This window comes from Lycorma delicatula, chromosome 5 (assembly GCF_047948215.1).
Source record: "Lycorma delicatula isolate Av1 chromosome 5, ASM4794821v1, whole genome shotgun sequence".
Lineage (NCBI taxonomy): Eukaryota > Metazoa > Arthropoda > Insecta > Hemiptera > Fulgoridae > Lycorma > Lycorma delicatula.
This window is the reverse complement of record NC_134459.1, coordinates 407,417-431,760: the sequence shown is the minus strand read 5'-3', so window position 1 is coordinate 431,760 and position 24,344 is coordinate 407,417. Positions and strand designations below refer to the sequence as shown.

General features: G+C 30.2%; 1 protein-coding gene across 2 annotated transcripts in view; it reads right to left on the bottom strand.

Annotated features, from left to right (window-relative positions):
- Positions 1–24,344, bottom strand: part of LOC142324613 (superkiller complex protein 2-like) — a 154,020-nt gene that overhangs the window by 19,138 nt on the left and 110,538 nt on the right. For both annotated transcript variants that reach the window (XR_012756347.1, XM_075365468.1), the window contains 3 exons: positions 21,181–21,319; positions 14,738–14,991; positions 12,913–13,080 (listed from right to left, as the gene is read on the bottom strand). Coding sequence is in view for 1 of the 2 variants with exons in the window: in XM_075365468.1 (XP_075221583.1) it covers positions 12,913–13,080; positions 14,738–14,991; positions 21,181–21,319 (561 nt within the window). In the remaining variant the exon portion in view is untranslated. The remainder of the gene's footprint in view (positions 1–12,912; positions 13,081–14,737; positions 14,992–21,180; positions 21,320–24,344) is intronic.

The following is a 24,344-nucleotide window of genomic DNA, read 5'->3' as shown; positions in this document are numbered from 1 at the left end:
TGTGCACTTCAATGCCATGGGGAGATAACTTCCTCATAGGAGCACCGCAAAATATTACATAATTTTATTTATATTTTCGATTCAATGTTATAGAATTTGTTCAATTATATTTTTTTATGATCTAAATTGCATTTTATTTATTTATCTAACCCTTGCAAAAAAATGATTGGTTATTTTGCAAAGTGTACTTGCTAAATTCTGGAAAAAAGCATTGGAAATCATTTTATAAAAAAAATTTTAGAACCAACCAATAAAAACACACAAAAAAAATTGCTAATTTTCTTTAATTTCAATATTATCAGAAGAAAGTAATAAAAAAAATATGTTTTCAAACAATCAATTTTTATCAATCAAATGAGACTTCCTCTAACTTCATAGCATGTCTTAATCCTTTTCTTTTCTTTTTCCTGTTTAGCCTCCAGTAATTACCTTTCAGATAATACTTCAAAGGTGAATGAGGATGATATATAAATGAAGTGTATTCATGTACAGTTTCAGTTCGACCATTTCTGAGATGTGTGGTTAATTGAAAACCAACCACCAAAGAACACCGGTATCCACGATCTAGTATTCAAATCTGTGTAAAAATAACTGACTTTACTAGGACTTGAATGCTAGAACTCTCAACTTCCAAATCAGCTGATTTGGGAAGACGTGTTCACCACTACACCAACCCGGTGGGTTAGCATGCCTGAATCCCTTCAGGCATTAAATGCTTTCTGTATTCTTTACATAACGTCAAATTTTGCTACCATTTAAAATAAAGTAGGAAATTTTAATTCTCCCTAAAAGAGTTTTTCTTTTTTTTTAGATTTTTGTTTTCAAAATGTTTAACCCCCAAAAAAAAATTAAGTAAAATTCTTATATCAACCATTTGAAAGACACACAAATTATCAGTTTAAATAAAAATAATAATGCCTGTCAAATACATCCATTTTAAAACTACAATCTTTTTTCTTTGTTTAATGTTGAGCAAATTTTATGAAAAGTCTAATTATTAAAAAATACTTTCCGGTGAATACCCACCATTACTGGAACAGTTAAAAGTTTACTTAGATACTTCTGAACACAAACATTACACAATTCAGGGAACTAGAAGGAATTTTCTTTAAAAAAAAATTCCAGAACCCATCCTACGTGGTTCTTTAGTATCTAATTAAACCAAGGTAAAATATATTTTTTAACACAAAATTAATAATGTGTTGCACCCATCCTGAATAAAAATGCCTCATCTCCTAGTAATTGACGATTGAGAAGAGCAACCTGCTCACTATTTGATAATATTCTTGAAGCATTCTTCTAGGTGACTAGTTTGTCTTGTTCCTGATCTTCTACGGGCAAATTATTTCTTTTTTACTATTAAGGGCTTTTTATGATTGCTACTTTCCCAGATTTTCTGTGGATTTTGGCTAGGTACCCACTGGATCTGTGTTAAGGACGTACATATATAAATATAATTAAACCCATAAAATTATTGTATCCTTGACATTTATATGTTTAGTTAAAAGCAGATGTGCTTACAGCCGGAGCCCATCTAGTAACTTTAATTCCTAAAATTAATTTTGTTGGGGAATACAAAAAGCCCAATAAATGACTGAATGAGTGAGGAGCTTACTGGATAAAGCTGGACTCCTAATTCTACAAACAATCAGCACAAACAATCAACACAAATTACAAAAAATGAACTTTCAGTTAACTTATTACTTGATTCATTTTAAAACAGTGCAACCCCGCTATAATGCGGATACAATTATAACAAATATAGTACGATGTCCTCCTCAAAAAAACTATTATCACGTATTAAAAAAAATCTTTCTTTTAAGGGGTATATAGAAACGCGTTTAACTATGTATACGTACTTAGTAATAAACTGAACAGAATATTTATTCTGTTACTAAATGTATTAGTACTTATTTAAGTACTAATACATTTAGCTCTGTAAAATTACATATAGCTGTGTACTATGTATAAAAAAGGCAAAAAATCATAAAACGATATCAAAAATTTAGATTGACTTAATCTTTTCCCTTATTTCAGATATCCGTGTTAATGTAGTATGCATTCTAATAAAATATATTACTTTACACTATTTTGAATTCAAATCAGTTTTTTCAGTATTGTATTTTCAAATAGACTTAAAGGGAAAGTGCTTAAGACTGCAGAACTTAAAGTCCTAAAAAATAAAAAAATGAAAATGAAATTCAGCTACAAAAATATAAAAGTAATTTTTCTTTTTCTATATTTTATAATATCCCATAATATTCTCACTTTTAATTGTAACATTTGATAATAATTTAAGTGCATTACAAAATTAACCCAACTGAAACTGATTTTTTTTTTTTTCGTTTATCACGTTATCGTTGAAAAAACATTCGAGGGCAGTTCAGAAAGTAACATCCATTTGGCTATAAATAAAAAACCTGCGTAGTTAAAAATATTTTATTACATACAACTTAAAACTGTAGCTTTTAACTACTTTGCAAAACAGTTGCCATTTAAATTCAAGGATTAGTCATAGCGTTTCACTAATTTACGAATACCTTCTTCATAAAATTCAGCGGTCTGGGTACATAGCCAACCTTTCACGGCATTCTGAAGTTGATTGTCATCATTAAAGTGCTGTGTGACGCATGCAGTTACTTCAGCAGCCTACTGTGATACTTAGGCAAGCCATTATGTTGTTTTTTTTGCATTATAATACTCATACTAACAGCACTCGCAAAATTCAAGAACTTCTGAATCAATTCCAATCAGGCATTTTTTATCATCTCCCTTACAGCGCAGACTTGACACTAAGTGATTTTCATCTCTTCACTCACATGAAGAATTGGCTTGCGCCACAGCACTTCAATGACGACGAACTTTAAAATGCCATGAAAGGTTGGCTAGGTACCCAGGCGGCTGAATTTTATGAAGAAGGTATTTGTAAATTAGTAAAACACTATGACAATTCCTTGAATTTAAATGGACACTATGTTGCAAAATAGCTAAAAGCTGCAGTTTTAAGTTGTTAAAATAAAAAAAAATTTTATCTATGCAGATTTTTTATTTATACCCAAATGGAGGTTACTTTCTGAACCGCCTCCATATAAGTTGTCACTGGATGGCCAAATTATAACAAGGTTATAAGTCAAAAAAGCTAATGTTTCAAAAAATTTGTTAACAAACACAGAAAACTCGCATGCACACAATAACATTGACTGCCAAAATACATTTTCAAAGAAGATAAACACTTACTGTATGTGGTAGCAGTATCAGAATTTACCTGGATTGTCAGCTAATAAAATAATTAAAATTTTTCATTAAAATTTTAATACAAAATAAATCTTCTATCACATGATTCAAACTAATTTCTTATCTATATGTTCAGATTTTATTTCCATAATGAAAATTTTATTTAAGTTATTTTTACATTAAAATTCTAAAGATTATCTTCACTGTAAAAAAGTAGATCAAACTTGCATTGATTTTTAAGTCTGTATTTAACTCCCTCTACAATCTTATTATAGTGACAAAAACTGTCGGTTTTTTTGAAACCATTATAGCAAGATTTCATTGAACTAAAATTGTTGTACTGGAAAAAATTCAGCGGCCAAACATTGATTATCTTTAAATTGCTACCTACATTAAATAAATTTCATTTCTTAAAATTTCAAGGATAAATCTGAAATTTTTTATTCTATAAAAGATCACTGTTTACTAATTTAGGAATGAAGTAAGATCACGACAGGATCCCAGGTGGCTAGGATTCCGGCCTAGGCATTGGACTGGTCGGAGGTAGTAGGTGCATTGGCATCATGCCACGGTTATATTGGTATTGTTTATGATTTGATTTGGCAGTCCCGCTAGCGGGGGTGGCCGTGCTACCAGGGTATGGTAGCCTGTGCGACCAGGGATGTGGCTTCATTCCACTGGTGGCGGTCCTGATTGTAACTTGGTAATGTAATGCTGCACAAGACTCCATGATGAGACCAGGTGAGGGTGCCAAGTTTGTCCCCGACTCCTGCGCAGACAGGAATAAAGTTACTTACCCTTGTTAGGTGACTTAATTTGGTCGACTTACTTGGTGTAGATCTGAATTTCTATGTTGCACAAAACATAATTTTGATTGGTATGAGTGTAACACTGATTTATCTTTCAACTCGTTCGTTTTCTGGGCCAATCACAGTCATGTACGGTGCTGTCAAATTTGGACTAGGTGCTGGGTCTGCGCTTCTGCGGTTTTCGTTAGTTTGAGGGAATCATGTTAGGTTGGATGTGAAGATGTCCGTTTGAGGCCTATGTGAAGGCGAAATTTGATTTGTATTTTACTGATGCAAATGTCTGCCGAGGCATTTATGTCAGTGGCATCAGTTAGAAAGTCTTAAGACGACCTCTGGTAAAGCCCTTCAGGGCTTGGAAACTGAGGGGGTGGTGTGGCGACTGCTAACGTCACAAATGGGTGTCTTCCCCCTACGGGGTTGGGGTGCCGTGAGATATGTGGGCATTACTCAGATTTATGTAAAAGCCATGAGATGTGCCGGCACTAAAGATTCCATTATATACAGGCCAAGCTGGCTTCTAAAACCCACTTTTACAATATACACTGTTAATATTTCTTGGCCTGTTGTGAATGCTTTCTTATTTTATGTGGCTTGTAAGTAACATCAGACAATATGATTGCAGATTGCAGTCACATTGTTAGCTTCTGTTGCTTCATTTTCCTATTTTATGAACTCCAATTGTTATGTGACAGATTTATTGTTTGTTGTATAACAGGAGATTATTTTTTCGTACTATTTTCTAAAGTTTTTTGTATAATGTGTTTTCAGTTAGTCAGTTTACACCAGTTATAAAATGCTAAATTTGTATTACATTTTGTTATGAGTAAAAATAAAATGAAAACTTTCATATCAGATATCCTATTTTTTTTTATATCGAATCCTATCTCTCTTAGTTATGAATTAGGTTAGTTTTTTTTTTGGTTATGGTTTATTAAATATTTCACAGTTAAAAAAAAAAACGAATTAACATTTTACAAAATTGTTCATCTTCAAACAGTGTTTGAAGATTTTCTGGTTGTAGCAACTTCAAATCATGTAGACCAAGGGTTCGCAACCTTCTCCTTGCGGGCACACATGCACCCTCGAAGCTATTTATAGCTTCGAGGGTGCATGTGTACACCTATTATTTAACTTTTTGCCCATGACAAAAAGTTGAAATAACAAAATAAATAAAATAGCAATATGTATGACCCCGTACCACAAAAAAGTTGAGAACCCCTGATGTAGACCAACACAAAAGAAACTGAGTGATTAAGAACTTCCATACTGCTGAGTGACGACGAAGAAAGTATATTTCTCTATACAAGCCTGACAGCATTTCAGACATTTCACCGGATAATGGAAATATGCTTCCAGAACAGTGTTTAGAAATGGAAAAAAGAAACTATAGAACAGATGGAGCTAGCTATCAGAAGATGAGTGGCATGAAGTTGACGATGCCAAATTACCTCTTCATATCCAGTTCAGAGGTAAAGAAAAAATATAACTATCATACTACGTACTCCAAGAATAAAGAAGCTTTATGAACTTTTTTTTTTTTTTTTAATTGTATGGCCCACATTGGACCACTTTAGTCAATTTTTATAGGAGGGTTTTCAGTTTCCTTTTAGCCCAGTTCTTCATTCTTTCAGATCTTAAGTTTCTTTCTTGGTTTGAAACGGTTTTCTTTCTTGAAGTCATTTGTAGTTTGTTTGCCTTCAAGTTTCTTAATTTTGTCTGTTTTTTTCTTCAAATCTCGCACTGTAATTTCGAGTTTCTTCATGTCTTCTTTGATTTCTAAAATTCATTTTATGTTATTTTTATTATTCCATAATTTTTCTATTATTTTCCTGATGATTCTATTTTCTGGTGTTCTGATTAGGTGTTCCAAGAATGAGATCCATTTCTTTTTTATTGTGCTGGTTACTGGTTCTATTTCTTTATAGACTGTTTCATTTGAAGTGAGCCTCCAGTGTCCATTCTTTTAATATTTTTTGTTTATGCACATTCTGACTAACCTTCTTTCTATTTTGAGGATCTTGTCTATTGCTGCAGTATTGGTTGTTTTGAAGATGGTCTCACTTGTACATGTAATTTCTGGTTGTGTGACTGTCTTATAGTGTTTAAATTTTGTTGCAATTGAGAGACTTTTTTTTGTTGTAGGTGTTCTTGGTAAGATGCTGCGCCCTAGTCAGTTTATTTATTCTGTTATGCCTAGCTGGTTTTTCATTGAGGTTGTATGTTATGATTCCTCCAAAATACATGAATTTATCTACAATTTTAATCTCTTGGCCATTTACTGAAGTTTTATTTGCAAGGGGGGGGTTTTATATTCTTCAGGTTGACTTTGAACTATTTTCTCATTATACATTCCAAGACACAGTTGAACAACAGTGGTGAAAGGCTATCTCCTTGTCTCAATCCAGTTTTTATGATAAATGTTTCAGAGAATTCCCCTCTAAACTTAACTTGGGATTTTGTGTTTGTTAATGTGTTTTGTAATTGTTAATCTTCTTGATCAGTTTTGGGTGAATTCCGAAGCTTCTTAGTACATTTATCATTGAGGGTCTATGTTTAGTCATACGCTTTTTTAAAGTCCACAAAGGTTACAGACAGAGGCTTATTTTTGTTTTTTATAGTATGCCATGATCAATTTTAAAATGATAATTTGTTCTGAACAGCTTCTCCAAGGCCTGAAGCCTCCTTGATATTCATCCAATTCATGTTCCAGTTGTTCCTTGATTCTATTGTACAAGATTTTGGATAAGATTTTGGATAAAATTTTGTATGCGCAGTCCAATAGGGATATCCCTCTGTAGTTATCTGGATTGTTCTTGTCCCCTTTCTTGTGTAGTGGGAGAATTACAGTTGTCCAGTGGCCCAAATTTTCTGTCGTCCAAATTTTTGATAGAGCGATGTTAGGGATGTCCGAGTTGAGTTGCCAGCATATTTCCACATTTCTGCGAAAACCTTATCTTCCCTGCTTGCTTTATAGTTTTTCAGCTCCTTGAGTACAGTCTCAACTTCTTGGGCTGTTGGGAGATTTATGTTTTCTGGTTTGGATTTTATGAGTGTGTTTATGTCGATTTTCAGAAGTTTCCCTGGTTCTTCGCAGTTTAAAAGTTTGTTGAAAGCTTCTGCCATAATTTCGGCAGTGTCATTGTTATTATGTACTATTTTCCCCTCCTTTAACAATTACTGAAATACAAGGTTATCATAAAATAATGGTGCGGTTTCAGTAATTCATAGGAAGATTGTAGGGAAATTTCTAGATGTTATATTGGTATCCCTGAAAGCCTCCAACCCAAAGGTTTGTTTATCAGCAGTTGTAACCACGTCAGTTCTTGTATTGTTGCGGTGAGTTTAGCGAGTTACTATGTTCTCGGATAAAGACAAAGCAAAGTGTGTTTTATTGATGGATGAATTAAAATCCGTAATTTTAGTTCAATGTGCGTTTCGACGTGAATTCGGAAGAGATCCACCACACAAAAATAACACGTCGGTTCAAACAATTCGAAGAAACCGGATCGGTTAAGAAACAGAAATCAACCGGCAGACCAAGTCTATTAGATGAAATGGTTGAACTAATTAGACAATCGGCAATTAGAAGTCCTGGGAAGTCCATCTCCCATCAAAGCGTCGAATTAGGTATTCCAAAATCAACAGTTCACAGAGTTTTACATAAAAAACTGAAATTACACGCTTATAAAATTCAAATACTGCAGGAATTGAAACCTGATGATGGTGTAAAACGTTACGATTTCGCTGTTGAAATGTCGGACAGAATAAGTGAAAACGAATCATTTTTAGATGATATAATTTTTACAGACGAAGCTACATTCCACGTGAATGGATGCATTAACAGACACAATTCACGAATACGGGGCTCTGAAAACCCACACGCAATTATTGAGAAACAACGCGATTTGCCTAAAGTTAATGTTTGGTGTGGTGTGATGAAAAATCGTGTAATAGGGCCTTTCTTCTTTGCTGAAAAAACAATTAATGGAGTTGCGTATCTTAATCTTCACGTGTTAACAGATTATTGCTTTACTCAGTCGGATGAACTCGAAAACATTCATCGACTTCATTTCCAACAAGATGGTGCTCCCCCGCACTTCAATGCATCGGTCACGGACGCTTTGAACGAAAAATTTGGAGATCGATGGATAGGTCGGCAAGGACCCATACTTTGACCTCCAAGGAGTCCCAGACCTGACACCTTGTGATTTTTTCTTGTGAGGGTACATCAAAAGCGTTGTTTATACACAAAATATTTACAACCTAAACCACTTAAAAAACAGGATTGATGAAGCAATGACAACCATTAACGAAGAAATGTTAACTAATGTTTAGAGAGAAGTTGAGTATCATTTGGACATTTGTCGAGCGACTAAGGGCGCACATATTGAAATTTATTAATTATGTAAAAAAATGTTTCAGATGGCAAATTTTAAAAATAAAAAACATAAACTGTTAGTAATTCTGTTTTAATTTAAACCATGTTCAAAACTGAACCATTCTTTTATGATAACCTGTATATAAAAATTTTTTTGTAATTTTAAACCTTATTGTAGCAAAAACAAACAGAAATGTTACAAATTTTATGATGTAAAATTGAAGAAAACATTCTTATCGCTACAGCCAGGGGTTTGACACCGTTTCTAATGAAATGAGGAAATTTTTTCCCATAATAATACACAAGGGGATAGTGAAATATCCCAAAATTTCTGACTGGCTGGGATACATCAATTCTTTGTGGTAACTGGAACTGATTTCAGATACTTCTAAAATTTGTTCATTTTGCCAGCAATGAAACAGCTAACAATGACAGAATAATAAAATTAGGAATTTGACCAAAAAAATTCAGGACAGATTCCTTGAACAATATCTGGTCAATTTATACCACAGATGAATCAATGATTGAATGAATAAAGTTACAATACTTCTATTGAGAGATATTTTTTCATATTACATTGAAATTTTGTATTGATGATATTGTAAATATCACCAGTTTTTTAATTTCCGAGTTGAAAAATCATAATTGAATTGTCTATTTCAGAAATTCATTTCATTCCATTCCATATAAGTATCATTGCACATAACGGGTTTTTGAAATAAACTTTTCAGTTATAAACTATTTTGAGTGTTGTTTGGAAAAATATTAAACTTCATGTATATCATGGTTTTTTTAGAATCAGGAAAGATTCTGAAAATAGTCAGTGAGTCAGGAAAAATCACGTTTTAAAAATTTGAGTGAACCCTGATTTTATATATATATTTATTCTATTAAACCATCAAGTACAGAATATTGAGATAAAACTAAGGTAAGATTTGATTCAATATTCTGTACTAGGTGGTTTATTTAATAAAATTTAAATATAATGTAACAGTACAGAGGAATTTATATATGAATGGACGTTGGTTAAACTGTTGGACTTATTGAGCATCTATCTTAACTGATTACAGACCATTCACTGAGTCATTGCAAAAAATTAATTGCCTTACATCACAATACTCATAGTGACTTGCCAAGTAGTATAGAACTTACCACGCTACAGAATAATGTATCATCCAGTGATGACTACGACTACATCTGTACTGTAGAAGGAATTCCCAGTACTATGAGCCACATTAGAAATATTTTTATAAAGTAACCTTAGATGGTGATTTTCACTTATTATTTCTCAGAGTTAATTAAAATTTCTAGCAAGTGCGTTTGTGTTGAGATAACTGGAAGTTACAGATTAAAACAACTTTTAGTGGTATTTCACCCAACATTAATAGAAGTACTTTGGGGAACATCAACTCATGGTTGTTGTTAATTTCCTGAGCCGAGATCTGGTCTGCCTCATTATCACATGTAAGCATATCAAAGAGCAGTTTAATTAATAGACACAGTTAAAATTAACATGATTTAATTTTAAAATGATAATTGATTGTGTATCATCATAAAGTAGTGGGTGAAGTATCCTGTCCAAAACACTAAAGGAGAATCTTGTGATGTACTACAGGCTGTTGATTGAACTTGTACAGAAACTGCCACAGTTCTGGCATTATAAATCACTTCTGACATTTTCATTCAGAATTCTTTGTACTGAAAACAGAAGGTACTGTTCGATTATGAATCGATTATCAATCCTAGATTGCATTTATGATTTTTACCCTATTTGATTTCAGTTAACTTATTCGTACATTTGTAAATGTTTGTATAGATTTTGTGATTGACCGTTTAGAGGTTGCTGTCTTAGGCACCAAGATTTTCAAAGATACCAGGAAAAGTCCTGGTATTGTTTGTATACAATAAGTTTGTCCTCTAATGCTAATTATGGATGAAAGCGAACTAGTCAAAATTTATAGAAATGAAGTAGGTTTTTTCTTGTGAAAATTTAACTTTAAATTTAATTTTGTGCAGGTAGATCAACATTATCTGATTGCTTTCTGTAATCTAAATATAAACATTTGTTTTTGTTTAAGTAAAAATATTGAAACAGTTCTTTTTTAAAATGGTGTCCAAGTTTGATAAGGTTTAATTTTAATAACACTTCTTTATCAGGATACAATGTATGTGTGCTGCGTAATAAAAAAAATTACCAAGAACATGACTAAAATTTTCTGATAGATTATTAATAATGAGGATGATACTTCCCCGATTATCTTGCATTTACCTGAAGAAATATACATCCATTAAAGTCTGATTGATTAAAAGTCACTTGTGCCAGACTGACCAGTAAATTTAAGATCAGACCATTTTTGGTAGGTCAATTTGTTCTTTTTTTTATACCAGAAAGATTTATAGTTTTATTTTAATAGCCAACTTCAGTGCAGTGACTTTCAGTAAATGTAATAAACTTAAGTAAATAGATCTATTGTAAAGCCAGAGGCCTTTTTTTTTGTCTTATGTACTGATAAAATAAGATAAAAACAATGTATGTATGTTTTATTGTTTTGAATTTAATTTATGGATTTACTTGGGTCACATTGCAGTATCTCACCATTGTAATTCCATACCATTTGGATAGTGGCCCATTGAATAACCAGGCTTTACAAGTTCATTAAAAGTAAGTATTAATTTAAATATTATTATAAATTAAAATAATAATTGTTATGATTAATATTGATTTAATTATATTTATACTTAATTCAAACATTTTGTAAACTTTTAAAAGTAACGCTTGTGATTACATTATGTAACCTCTTTCTCAGTAATTTTATGTAAAAATTATCATTAATTTTATGTCCTGAGAATTTTTAGGAAGAAACTCAAATCTGTAGATTTGAAAATGTTTTTATTTAAATTTGATGCTGCTCCAGATCATATATTAAATGTTTTTTCAATGAAATAATATTTATTGTATTCTCAGATATTTTTCCCTCTATTGGTGTCAATAACAGTTGTAAAGTGAATTTTCTCTCTATTATGATAATGATTTAATAGTAGTAATCTTTATATTCTTTGCTCATTATTCAACTAAAAAACATTGGTTGAAACTCAATAGAAATTCATGAAACTAATTTTTTTGTTTTGATTTTGATTTATTTATGCAATTGTAAAACTTATGTTTGTCCATTTCACGCAGTTTGTCTCATTAAAAGATTTATTTTAAATCTAAAATAATTATTATTGAAGCAAAGCTTCTTAATGCAGGCTTCAGGATGGGGAGTCAACTGAAATAAAAAGAGTGTCACGAAAAAACGTCATACACTAGTTGTATGTGTCGATACTAACTATAGATAGATCGATACTAACACGCGAGTTATGTAAACACACACTCGTTCTTACTTTATACACAGCTAATTCGTATATGCGCATTCTTTTTTTTATATGTGTATTTCATTGCTAGTTCAAATTTCTTATCAATAAAAAATTGTATTGTGTGTATGTTATTTTGTATCATTAATAAGTCATATAATGTTGCGTAAAGAAGTTTAACTTCTGTAGTGTGTCAATGCACCGACACACTGGTTTTAATTTTTTTATAAATAATTTATTCCAAAAATTCACTATGTTTCTCTACTAGAAACATATCTTAAAGTAATAAAAAAATTTTCAATAGTATTTACTGTACTGAAATTTTTTACCTAATAAATTATAAACTATTCTTCAGTTAGTGGTAATAACAAAAAAAGCATTGCAAGGCCCACCATCTTCTGGAGTAATAGTTCTGAATTAACTAATGAGATATTACTAATAATATTTATGATGGTTTTCTCTCTGAACCGAATTAGTATTTTCTTTGTCCTGCCTCATCTTCTATTCTTTTGGAATACAGTATACAACTTTATTTTATTGTAGGTTTTCATGTCGTTTACTATTACAGAAAGGTCTGTTACCATAACTAAACAATTTCACTTGACCTTTTTTTAAGAAATCTGTAATCTCTGAAAAATGGCATAGCCATTCTCAACAATTCTATGTGAGACTGATTAGATAAAAAGTGGTTACATTCTTCTGTTAACTGTGAATTTACTAAGCCAATCAAAATGCATTGGTATTCAGTCCCAACAACTAATGCCATCATGCTACACTAAACGGTGAACATTACTATTCTGAGAGAAAGGAATCCTGACTAGTTTAACTTATTCTTCAGATGCTTTATGTACATTAAGGCAAGACGATGATAGACAGTGTAAAGGATCAAATTACTGCACCAGTAATCTTTCTGTCATGAAAGATGCATTATATATAATCTATCCAGAAGTTATAAAATTTTGTCTGTTACCCTATATACAGTCCATTGATTATTACAATTACGCACATAAAAACGTCATAAAAGTCCACAGTAACTTTCTAACACACAAATAATACCTCGTGCAATAAAAAAACACCAATAACGTAATAGCATTATTGATTAATAAACAACAATCAATAAAAAAAAATATCACTTACCAACTGTTGAAATGGATCTAATTCAAAATCCCACTTATAAGCCATCTTAGGAACTCTTTCTTTGAAATCCAGAACTAGCTTGACAGCCAATTCTTCAGCCCAGTCAGCTTTCTCTAAAACTTTTAAACTTGGCGTTTCAGAAATCTTCAGAACTGGAATACTAGATTCCTATAAACACAAATAATATTAAAATAAACCACTACAAATATTTATTAAAAAAAGGACGTCATTCATATCTTAAAATTTAGTTTAATATATACAATTATATTCCACAATCATATACTAGGGTAACTCCAATTTTATCATTTCTGCATCAATTTATGGCAATTCTACTAACAATTAGATGAAGTTTATTGCTATGTCAAACCTAAAAGAATGTATTCTGCTACAATTTCTTTGTGTTTTGCTAAGGTTTCTAAAAACACTTACAAGAAATTCAGTTTTATCAATTTATTTTTATCATTTCTGGATCATTTTATGGCTAATCTACTAAAGGAAGCCTCAAGGTTTATTTATAATATTATAAATGTAAAATGTCTAGGTTTGACCAGGTTTTTCACTAAAAGTTTATTCATAAACTCCTATTTAAGGTTTGGGAAAATTTGTTGTAAATACAGAACTGCTAACATGAACATGTACAAGCATACGTGTAAACCAAAATTGAAATAAATGGGTATCTTACAAAGAAATGGACAGAGTTTCAGGATATGACAAGTGAAAAAAAGAAAAAAAATTTCATATAAACATGGGTATGGTAATGCTTAGATTCTGACATGTAGCTTGCAAACAATTTTGTCTTAATCTATGCTCCAAAGGTTAAAGAAGCCATAATGAGATTCTTGGAACTGAAATTGAGTGATAGATTTGATGGTTTAATAGTTTATAATCAGAAAAATTAATAAAACAGGTCCTAGAACGGAATTTCTTGTAATTTTTTATAAAACTATTGCAAAACACAAAAAAATTGTGTCGCAAAATAAAATTTTTTAGGTTTGACAAAGCAATAACTTCATCAAATTGCAAGTAAACAAAATTTTGTAGAAAATTTTATTCTGAGAAAACCTAGTCAACTAACATTAACAGTTTAGGAAATCTGACCTAATTCTAAACAAAACATGTCAAAATGTGGCAGAAAAATTGTTAACCACAATTAACAGTCAAGATTTAGAAAATTTACACTATGCAAGTACAAAGTAACATTCCATTCATACAAGAATTCATTTTGCAATGAATCTCTATGCACTTTGTAGCATGTTTCTATTACTCATCAAGAACTTTAGGGATGCTTCTGATGTAGTGGAAAATCAACTTGAATGTTGGTTTTCTGTTTCTTCATCATTTACATAATAACGATTGAAGAAAGATTCAATTTTCAAAAACTTTCACAAATATAACATCATAAAATTGTACACTGCAGTTTCTTATTTTCACTTCTCTACTCATAAAAAAAACCTTTCTTGTACTTTAAATAGTAACTGTTTCATCTGTTTGTTAGTAATAACAATTTCCAGCAATATCACAAATGCTATGTTCACAACAGATTTTCTCAAATTTAAAAGTGAGTTTATGAATTAACTTTCAGTTAGAATTCTCATCAGCCTTGGCATTTTCACATGCTATAAATGTCATATATCATATTACTACACAAGCAAACTTTAGTCTGCTGTATTGGATTATAAAAAATGCAGAAATGAAGTGCATAAGTTTGCACATGCATGCATGTGCATGAGAACATGCTCACCCCCCCCCCCACACACATAAAAAGGGGCTTGAAATTAGAATTTCTGAAAAGATAACTCTTTAACATTAACAAAAGAAAACTTACTACTGGAATAACTTCTTCCTGTTCTTCAGTATCAATGTTAACAACTTTAGCAACAGGTTTTTGTTTAGTTTCTTTTATTTCTTCTTTCTTAACATCTTTTTTCTTCTCTTGTATAGTTAAACCCAGTGAATCTTCTACTTGTAAAATGTTTGTCAAATTAATAACATTTTTCTTAGCCGGAAGTACAGGGAACTGCTGTGTATCTACTACATTAAAGTCACATCCACACTTCATACCAGGAGGAGTGCTCATCACTGTTTCATGAAACATAAAAATAAACCACTAAATATTGAAATATATTAAACACAATTATAACACAAAAAAAAAATTTCGCTTATAACACAGAACTTTCATAAAAAAAAATCACATAACATGAGGATAGGAATTTAAAACTTCAATGCACAATAATTTTTTAACTTTTTACACTGAGACAAATTAACTAATTAAGAGATGTATAAAGGAAGGAGCTCTGACAATCATCAATTTATAAATCTCACCTTCAGTTTACAAAAACACTTACAAGATTAGAAAATACATACAAAAAACTGAAATCAACTGAATCCCAAATCTTAGTAATTTAATGATGTATTATACATCCCAATCCCATAGGGGAAGACACACCCACCTAGTGATGTTCCGGTCGCCACACCCCCTGTGGCCTTTAATAGCCCCCATTTCTAGCCCTGGTGGCCTTTAATGGGAGTCGTCTATTGCCCTCTGACTTTTTACATCTCATAGTAATAAGCCTGGCCTTATTGGGATGCCACCGATGTAAATGCCACGATAGACATTTGCATCAGTGATTTATTAACTCAGCTTACTGCCTTCACTGTAGGCCTTGTCCGGACTTCTTGAATGTCCTACATCATATCCCTCTAAACTAGCTAACCGAGTTCGTGGAAGCACGAACCCAGCACCTACTTCTACTTTTATTGAGCCAATTTCGTGAATGTCTCAATTTTTGAGGCAAGTTTAAACACAACATACCATCAAAAATGTTGATCACAACAACAAAATTTAGTCCTAAATTCTCTTACCGAACTCAACTTAGTTCATACCCCCGACTTAGGTTAAATTGTGGACTCCGGTCTGGTCTACAAGGGAGAGGCGGACAGACCTCCTGTTTCCACTCAGCTCCATTGCAGAGTCCCTTATGACATTCACCTCACCATCGTAGAGATGCCGTTACACCTCACGGCTGCATGGGATCCACGCTCTCAGCAGTGCAGTCGCCATTCTGCCGACAGCTTAATTTAGCTATAATTTATAATCATCTCAGATCTAACTAAACATGGCTCGCCGCCAAAGTACCTATCTTCAGCTAATCAATCTGTCCAGGCAGATCCTAGCCACCCGGGTTCCTACTCTACTAAATCCCCTTGGTCATCCTATGCTGGGCGAGGAATCGAAGGAAGTCAGTGACAATTGTTCAATCTATGCGAGTCCTCTAGGTGACTCACAAATCAAAGAAGGAGTTTACTCTCCTAAGTTCCCTAACAACTCTGGTATGCCCAGCGATGTAGTAATACAGTGCTTCCCTAATATACTGTGGATAAATATGGTTACCATTGCTTGTAATTTCTTTAATGAAGAAATAAAGCCTTATATTGAGAGAAAAAGAAAATTCTGCTTTGAAATTATATGAGAAAAGAATGGATTCAATCGAAAATGAAAACTGAATTTTTCTGCTTCAGTAAAAAATAATGATTCAGTCAGTAAACACATACAGTTATTTCAAATTAATGGAAAAAAAAACACTTGGAGAATCAGATTTAATATCTTTTGTTGTGGAACAGTTGTTAGATACTGTCACTAACAAATAGGTACATCATAAAAATTAAGAATGATGAAATGAGCAATATATATTCAATAATATTTTTTCTAAAAAATATTTTTGCAAATTTCTTACATTAGCAGAAAATGGACACCTCTTAGAGATAAAAACAATGAATCAACTAATTTCCCACACCTCAAAAATTGCTTCATGGATCAGCAACAGCTATCAAATGGTTCAAAGTTAATATATCAATTTAATGAAAAAGCTACAACTAAATTCAATCATATTTTACAAAGTAATTAAAGAAATGTAGTGTTAACACACAAAAGTTATTGGATGTTAAAACTACAGTGTATACAAGAATCTTTTTTATAAGATGGAAATTTAAAAATGTTTCAAAAAGCTTCTTATAAACTTGAAAGGTTTTTTATTTTATTTTTTTATTCAGATTTATTATTATCTTATTATCTAGGAAACCAGCAATAGAATATCAAACTGCTCCAGACTATGAAAATCTTAATTTTGACATTTTCAGTTCCTTTAATACAAGTTTCATTGGGTTAGGCCTTCATCTCATCTCTCTTCAACAATCTCATCTCTCTTCCAATATTCTCATTATATCCCCTCCCTTATGTACTTTCTCCATCATTTATCCATTTCATTCTTAATCTACCCCTTGGTCTTCTACCTGTTTCATTTACATGCATCATTTTGTTTGGTAATCTTTCCTCATCCATCCTTTCAAAATGTCCAAACCACTTGAGCTTTGATCTTCCAATTGACTTGACAAGGCTTCCCAATATCAGTTCCTCTCTAATCGTACTGCTCCTTCTCTTCTTGTCTTCTCTAGCATGATGCTCTTGAATTTCATTTCTGCTGCCTGTACTTGATCATACATCTTTTTGCCATCTGTCAAGGTTTCTGCCACATAGGTAAGAATTATTACAAAGTATGGTTTATATATGATACTCTTACACTGCAAAGGTATCTCTTTGTTCCAGACCAGACTTCTTACACTCTGATAAAATCCACTAGTCTTCTGTACTCTACTCTAAAAAACTGCTCCCAAATAAGTAAACGTTTTTACCCTTTCTATTTTTCTACCATTTATAGTTATGTCCATTGAATTTCCCTTTTTTCTGTCTAGCACAATCATTTTACTCTTAAAACTGCATAGTATATAAACAAAAATTACACTAAGAATTATCAATATGTAACGATGGAGTGCAAAATTAAAATAAAGTAACTTTAAAAAAAAGCCCAACAGAACTCAAGAATTTGAAAAGTTTTTCTATTTTGTACAGATCACCCATAACTTGCAAGTCTTTTGTAACATGTAAGTAATTACATGTTATAAAAATAATACAACATTCATTTTGAATAAATACCGTATGCAGTATAATATCTCATTATTTTTTAAATGTGTTCGCATAATGTGCTTTGTTAATTAGTATAAATTAATAAGTAGTCTTTTATTATTATTATTATCATTATTATTATTACTACTACACTTTAACTGAAGAGTAATTTTATGTATAAAATCATCTTAAAACCACACAAAGAATGTCAATACAAAAAATTATTTGTATTTATTACAAAATGAAAGAAAGTATTTTATACAACCAACAAGATCCAGCAATATAACAGTTATATTGCAGGTGCGCCTTTAACAAAGAGTCTTGTCATATTCCCTTTGTGTCCAAACTCAAGAAGCACTGTACAGTAACATCTCCTTATTTTGTGGGGTTAAGGGACTGTAAAAATGCTGTGAATACAGAAAACAAATATAGAACCAGAACTAATACTCATTTAAGGAAGAATGGTTAAGTTCTATGTTAAATGAAAAAAATTCATGTGTACTTTCTTAGGGTGATGTTACTGATAAAATACAGACGGCAAAATTAATTATAAGCACTGGTTTAGTACAATACATAGGTACACTACACAAAAAGTGTTTAACAAAATACAGTATATTTCTTAATTTACTCTAAGCTTACCAAACTATTTATTTTAAAAACTCACTACAGTACGTACAGTATGTACTGTATTAGAAAACTGTGTTACATGTTCAAATTGTACTCAGTAACTGCCTTAAAAAAGTAAAAAAAAAAACAAAAAAAAAACAGTACTACAGTACACTAAAACTAAAATTACTGTAAAGGAAATTTACAAAACTAACCTACAGTATTTTGGATTATATTTATAAAAATTTGTAATTTTTCCTAGTCTTGTTCTTGTTTTTAAATCCACGTGAAGTTCTGTGTATTCTTGCATGGCGTCTTCAAATCTGCGCTTAAAGCTTAAGCTTCTATTCTAAGATGGATCTATAAAAAACTGGATAAGATCACGCGATAGTTTACTGCCTTGGGTAACTGATTTTCAGAGATCGTATCTTGTACCTCTTCACGTTTCACATTGTACCTGCGCCATTAAATCTTTTAATATTTTGATTTTTTGTCACTACATATTGTAATGTATGCAAATATGGAAAATTTTAGCCGTGAATATAGAAAAGACATCGCAAAATATTACACCGTGAATAATGAAATTGCGAATACGCGAAGCGTGAATAAGATTTCACAGTATTTAATAAAATTACTTTTTTCTTAACAATATTTTTACAAAATTCTTGTTAGTACAAAATGACACCTCGGCAGTAATTTTATATTATGATTATATATATTATTTTAAGCTAATGTATATAACTTATTTTATATTTTGATATATTCAGAATAATAGAATAAAAAATCAGCGCTAAACCATTAACTTCAAAGTGAAGATAATATGCCATCATCTAGTTATTTTTGATATCTATAAAATTGTTTAAATTTAAAAAAATGTAAAATGATAACTTGGATAATTTTAAGAGTAAAAATCCAAAATGATCTACCTGTTTTAGTTTAAAATTTAAAAAAGTTTTTTATTTTCTTCCAGCAAAATAATGTTTGAAATTTCTTTTACTAGTTAAAAATAGGCATTTGAGTATAACTTCACTTACTTTAATCATTATGTCAAAAACATAACATAACATAACATGGACATAACATTATGTCCATACAATGCCATTATTTTCTATTCTAACTGCATACATATAAATAAAACATTTTAACTTTTGTGTATATAATACATTATCAATTTTCAATGCCAAGGAAAAAGATATAGTGTAGAACGTTAATAAAAATTCTTAATACATTCTACATAAATGCATCTTAGGAATAAAATTATGTGAAAATGAACCTCCTATATTGAATACTAAGGAGCCAAATGTAATGATATTCTCTATTTCTTATTTCTGTATCTTCATCCATTTTGATATATGTAAATAAAATTACAATGGATTGTAATATCAAATCATCCAAACTGACTAAAATAACCAAAACATTTCTTTAATAAGAAAGCCTAAAACTTGACAATTTCAGCAATTACCAGGTCCCAAAATATATAACCTATTTCTCAAATAAAAGTATCTATTAATACAGGGAAAGAAACTTAGGTACTTTTCCCAAAATTATAATAAACCGATTAATAGGGTTTGTTTGAAATAAATCAATGACACTATCGATAGATTACCATACACAGCTTAATTTTCTTGTTTTGTCATATCACTAAATTTCATATGCATTATACTCAACACAAAATAATAATATAAGAAGTTTGATAAAAGGTTTAAACATAATAAAAATAACCCAATTTATTCAGGTAAGATAAACATAATTCAACTAACTTAAAAATTATTACTTCAAATATTTTAATAATAAAAAATAACTACAATAATACTGAATACTTATATAATAATAATGGACTCCTTTTCCATTTTTTTAACTGATTTAGCTGAAAATACTATATTGGCAATAGAGTAATTCTCACCATCTGCAAAACAGAATCCAATTTCTTAAAAAACAAATGACTGTTTCAGATTAATGCCTTTATAAAGTAGTACTAATAACAAACAATACTAAAATGTTATCCATATTTAAGATAAAACCAAAATATGTCTTGTTAAAGGGGTTAACAACACATCAGAAATAAAATGATTTAAATTTATATTTGTATTTATAAAATAAAAAAATAGTAGTAATTTTTTGGGTCCACGTGTAACATAAACTGCATCCTTACAATGTGATAGTTCCAAAATATTTAAAATGTCTCAAAAAGAACAGCATGCTGAAGTTGAGGGATGTGAAAACAGCTAAAAAAACTGATGACTAAAGCCAAATCTAATAAATCAGTTCCCTCAGATGATGATATTAAATACTGATGATTTGATTTCACTTGATGCTGTTGATATTTATTTCAGAAAAATTAATGTAGCAATCAATACAAATTAATTACAAAAAAATATATATATATATATATTTATATATATAAATAAAAATAAAAAAGTAAATTTAAAACAAATTTACCAACATTAATAATTAATTTTTTTTTTTAAATTGTAATAATGTACACATCACTTTGTAAAGTAATTTTAATGTCAATGAATAAACTGCAGAAAGAGCAATTTTTTTCTAAAAATATAATAGTCAATCTATCAACTCTTTTTTTCTTAGTTTAAATTAAATATTTATTAATGTAAACTTAAATAACTAACAAAACGACTAAAAACTAATTTACTAACAATGTATATGCATGCACAAATAGTTTTATTTAGTTAAATTATACTAACAATTTTCAAAATCAATTGATATTTCATTATTAGCAGGATTACTACTACTTTTATCATTAAACTCGTCAACATCACCAAAATCAGTCACAAATACCTCTTTGAATCTTAGCAATTCCCCTGTTTTTGGGTCACGTTCAGGCTGAAATTTTAATACAAAAAAAGATTTTAATATTTATCTTTAACTAAAAATTTCTTTAGTATTAATAAAATAATGGTACTTGTTTGTTATCAAACCGCCAGTTTTTTTTATGCAATTTCTTTGTCAAAAAACAAAGTAATAAATTTATTATTACAATGTATTAAAAGAAAAAAATATGTCTGTTAGCAAGCAAAGTGGGCGTAGGTTGTTTGTTCACTCGCTAAGCTCATTAATTAGATAAGCGAAGCAAGCGTAGTTATGTTTGGTTAGGTTACCATTTTACACTGATATACATATGATTTGTCAAACACAGAGTGAACGTAATCTAAAGTGTTTTGTATTTCTTATTTTTCATTAAAAAAATGTACTTCTTTTCTACATTAAATACATGTTATACTCATTTTCTCATGAAATGAAGTTGCATAAAAAAAATGGCGGTGAGATAATAAACAAGTACTAGAATAATAATAATAATACTAATAAACAACTTCAATATGTCAACATTTTAAGATGCAATGCAATAAAGAAAAGGTTACTTTTAATACATTTGCTGTAACAGTTATCTACTTATCTAATCCAATAATCTAAATTATTTTGTTCATTAACAAATAAACAAAAAGAGGATTTGAAATAGTATAAGTGAAAAAATGATTAACGTTTTTACAATAATTAGAATCTCAAAAATTAAGAATCATACACACCCACGTGATTTGTTCCAAACAAATATTCAAGTAAACTTTTGTCTTCCCTGTGAGTCTGGATCACTACCAATCTATATGTCATTGAACTTCATGTATTTTCATTTATGAGCAAAAATATAGCATTTTATTTTGCTGTTTTTTAAACAATAATAACAAACTTGAAATAATCTGTGCAAGAAATAATTTGTTCAAGAGAACATTTTCTTCTATGTTCATATAACATATTGAGAATAATGTAACTATTCTTTCTCATTTATATACAAAACAAGGAGACCAGATTATAAGATTAGAAATGTAATCTATGGTAAACTTATAAATAAATATATATAACTATTAAAAAAATTGAAAACTGATTTGAGAAAATTACTACTGAAAACTAAAATTATTACCGATTTGAGAAAATAACTTATCAAATATTCACAAAAAATTTGTAAATATGTGATGATTTTAAAGATTTTAAAAATTAAATTATATTTTCAAACAAAGGATTATTTTGTAGCTAAGGTAAAACTACTTCTTGTAACATTTCAAGGTAAGAATCGCCACTTACAGTGCCACTGAAAACGTACGAACCAACAATTTCATCACTCCATACACCAGCCCATACATTGATGCCTGGAATATTTAGTACCTCAAGTACCTTGTGTCAATCCAGTACACACAATTATGACGATTGATATATAGTTTAAAGAAAGTTTCATTCGTCCACAAAATATGATTTTTAATGTTAGGCTATGCCTTACAGCGTATTACAAACCATTAATAAAACTCAAGACGCCTGTTAAAGCCATCTTCTGTAAAACTTTGATGCAATAGTGAATGATAAGCTTTTAGTTTCAATGCTTTAAAAATACAATGCACATTACCATGAGCAATATCCAACTCAGCAAATCTTTTACGAATAGATTTCTTGGTCAAGCGACTTTTGGGACACCTAGTATAATAAAGCTTCAGAGTTAATGTAATACAACAAACTGTTGTTAATTAACAATTACTATTCTCACAGATTTAATAAAACTTTTCTATATTGATTACAGTTGGGATGGTGATGAAAAGTGAAAATTTTAAACAGGTAGTGTCATTGTGTAGAAAACACATAAAAATTATTTATGATTTTTTTTTTCAACCATTACTTATACTGGTCTCAATGATTCAGATTCACAATTCACACGTAAAATTATGCTATATTAAAACAACAACAAATATTCATGTAGCACATTACATAATGTTATAATTAATAATTTTGTAATATAGAAGAAATATTAAATCCATTAACCAAAAGTAAACATGGAATTTCCTATCTTTTCAGCTAAGACCAGAGAAGGTTAAAGGTTGAAGGTTAAAGATAGAAAATCTAATTTTTACTTTAAGAAAATGTAATTGTTCAGATGGTACATTGACATGTTTCCAATTTTATATATATTGCATTTAAAAATATTAATCACCAGATACAGAGTAAGAAGCAAGAACGATTTCAAGAAGTTCTCACATCAGTCTTATTCTGAAGTGCAACATATTGAGTTAAACATATATTAGGTAATGTGCCAATTAGTACGGTCATTAACCACATTTCTTATCACTATCACTGGTATATAAATTTATCATGAAGATAAATTTTAACCAAATATATTTTTAATACATAGTGTGTATTAGATGAATGTGTATTTCACGTATTAAGTGTAATAATTTTACGATGAAAAGATTTCTTGACAGCACTTTGAGTATTCAACATTTTATTAATATTATTAATACTAGCTGACCTGGCAATGCTTCACCATTGCTAGTTTTGAGTATATACATACACTAAATGAATTCAAATAAAAGTTTGAGAAAACATTAAAGGAGTGAACATTATGGAACTTCACAAAATTTAACCTCACTCTTTTCCACATCTTCCCTTTTTCCATTTTTCACAAAAATATTTATTTTCATGTAACTAATATATATTCTAAATATGAGCCAAATCGAACCATAAATGCAATTTTTCAAAACATCTCGACCCCAGCGCTGTCTAGCGGGTCCAAACTAATTCAGAAACCTTTGTGGGCGTGCACACAACTACTCACTAAAGTTTCATTGCAAGCAAACAAACATCATTCATTTATATATATATATATATATATATATATATATATACACACACACACACACACACACACACACACAAGATTTTTAATATCTATTTTTATATTTTATACAATTTTATTTTATTTATTTACATAAGTAGATTTCAGTTATGACCTTCGATCATATTTCAAGTCAAATATTATATTAATTTTATTTTAATATTAATATGAAAAAACTAGCCAAAATGACTAGGAGGT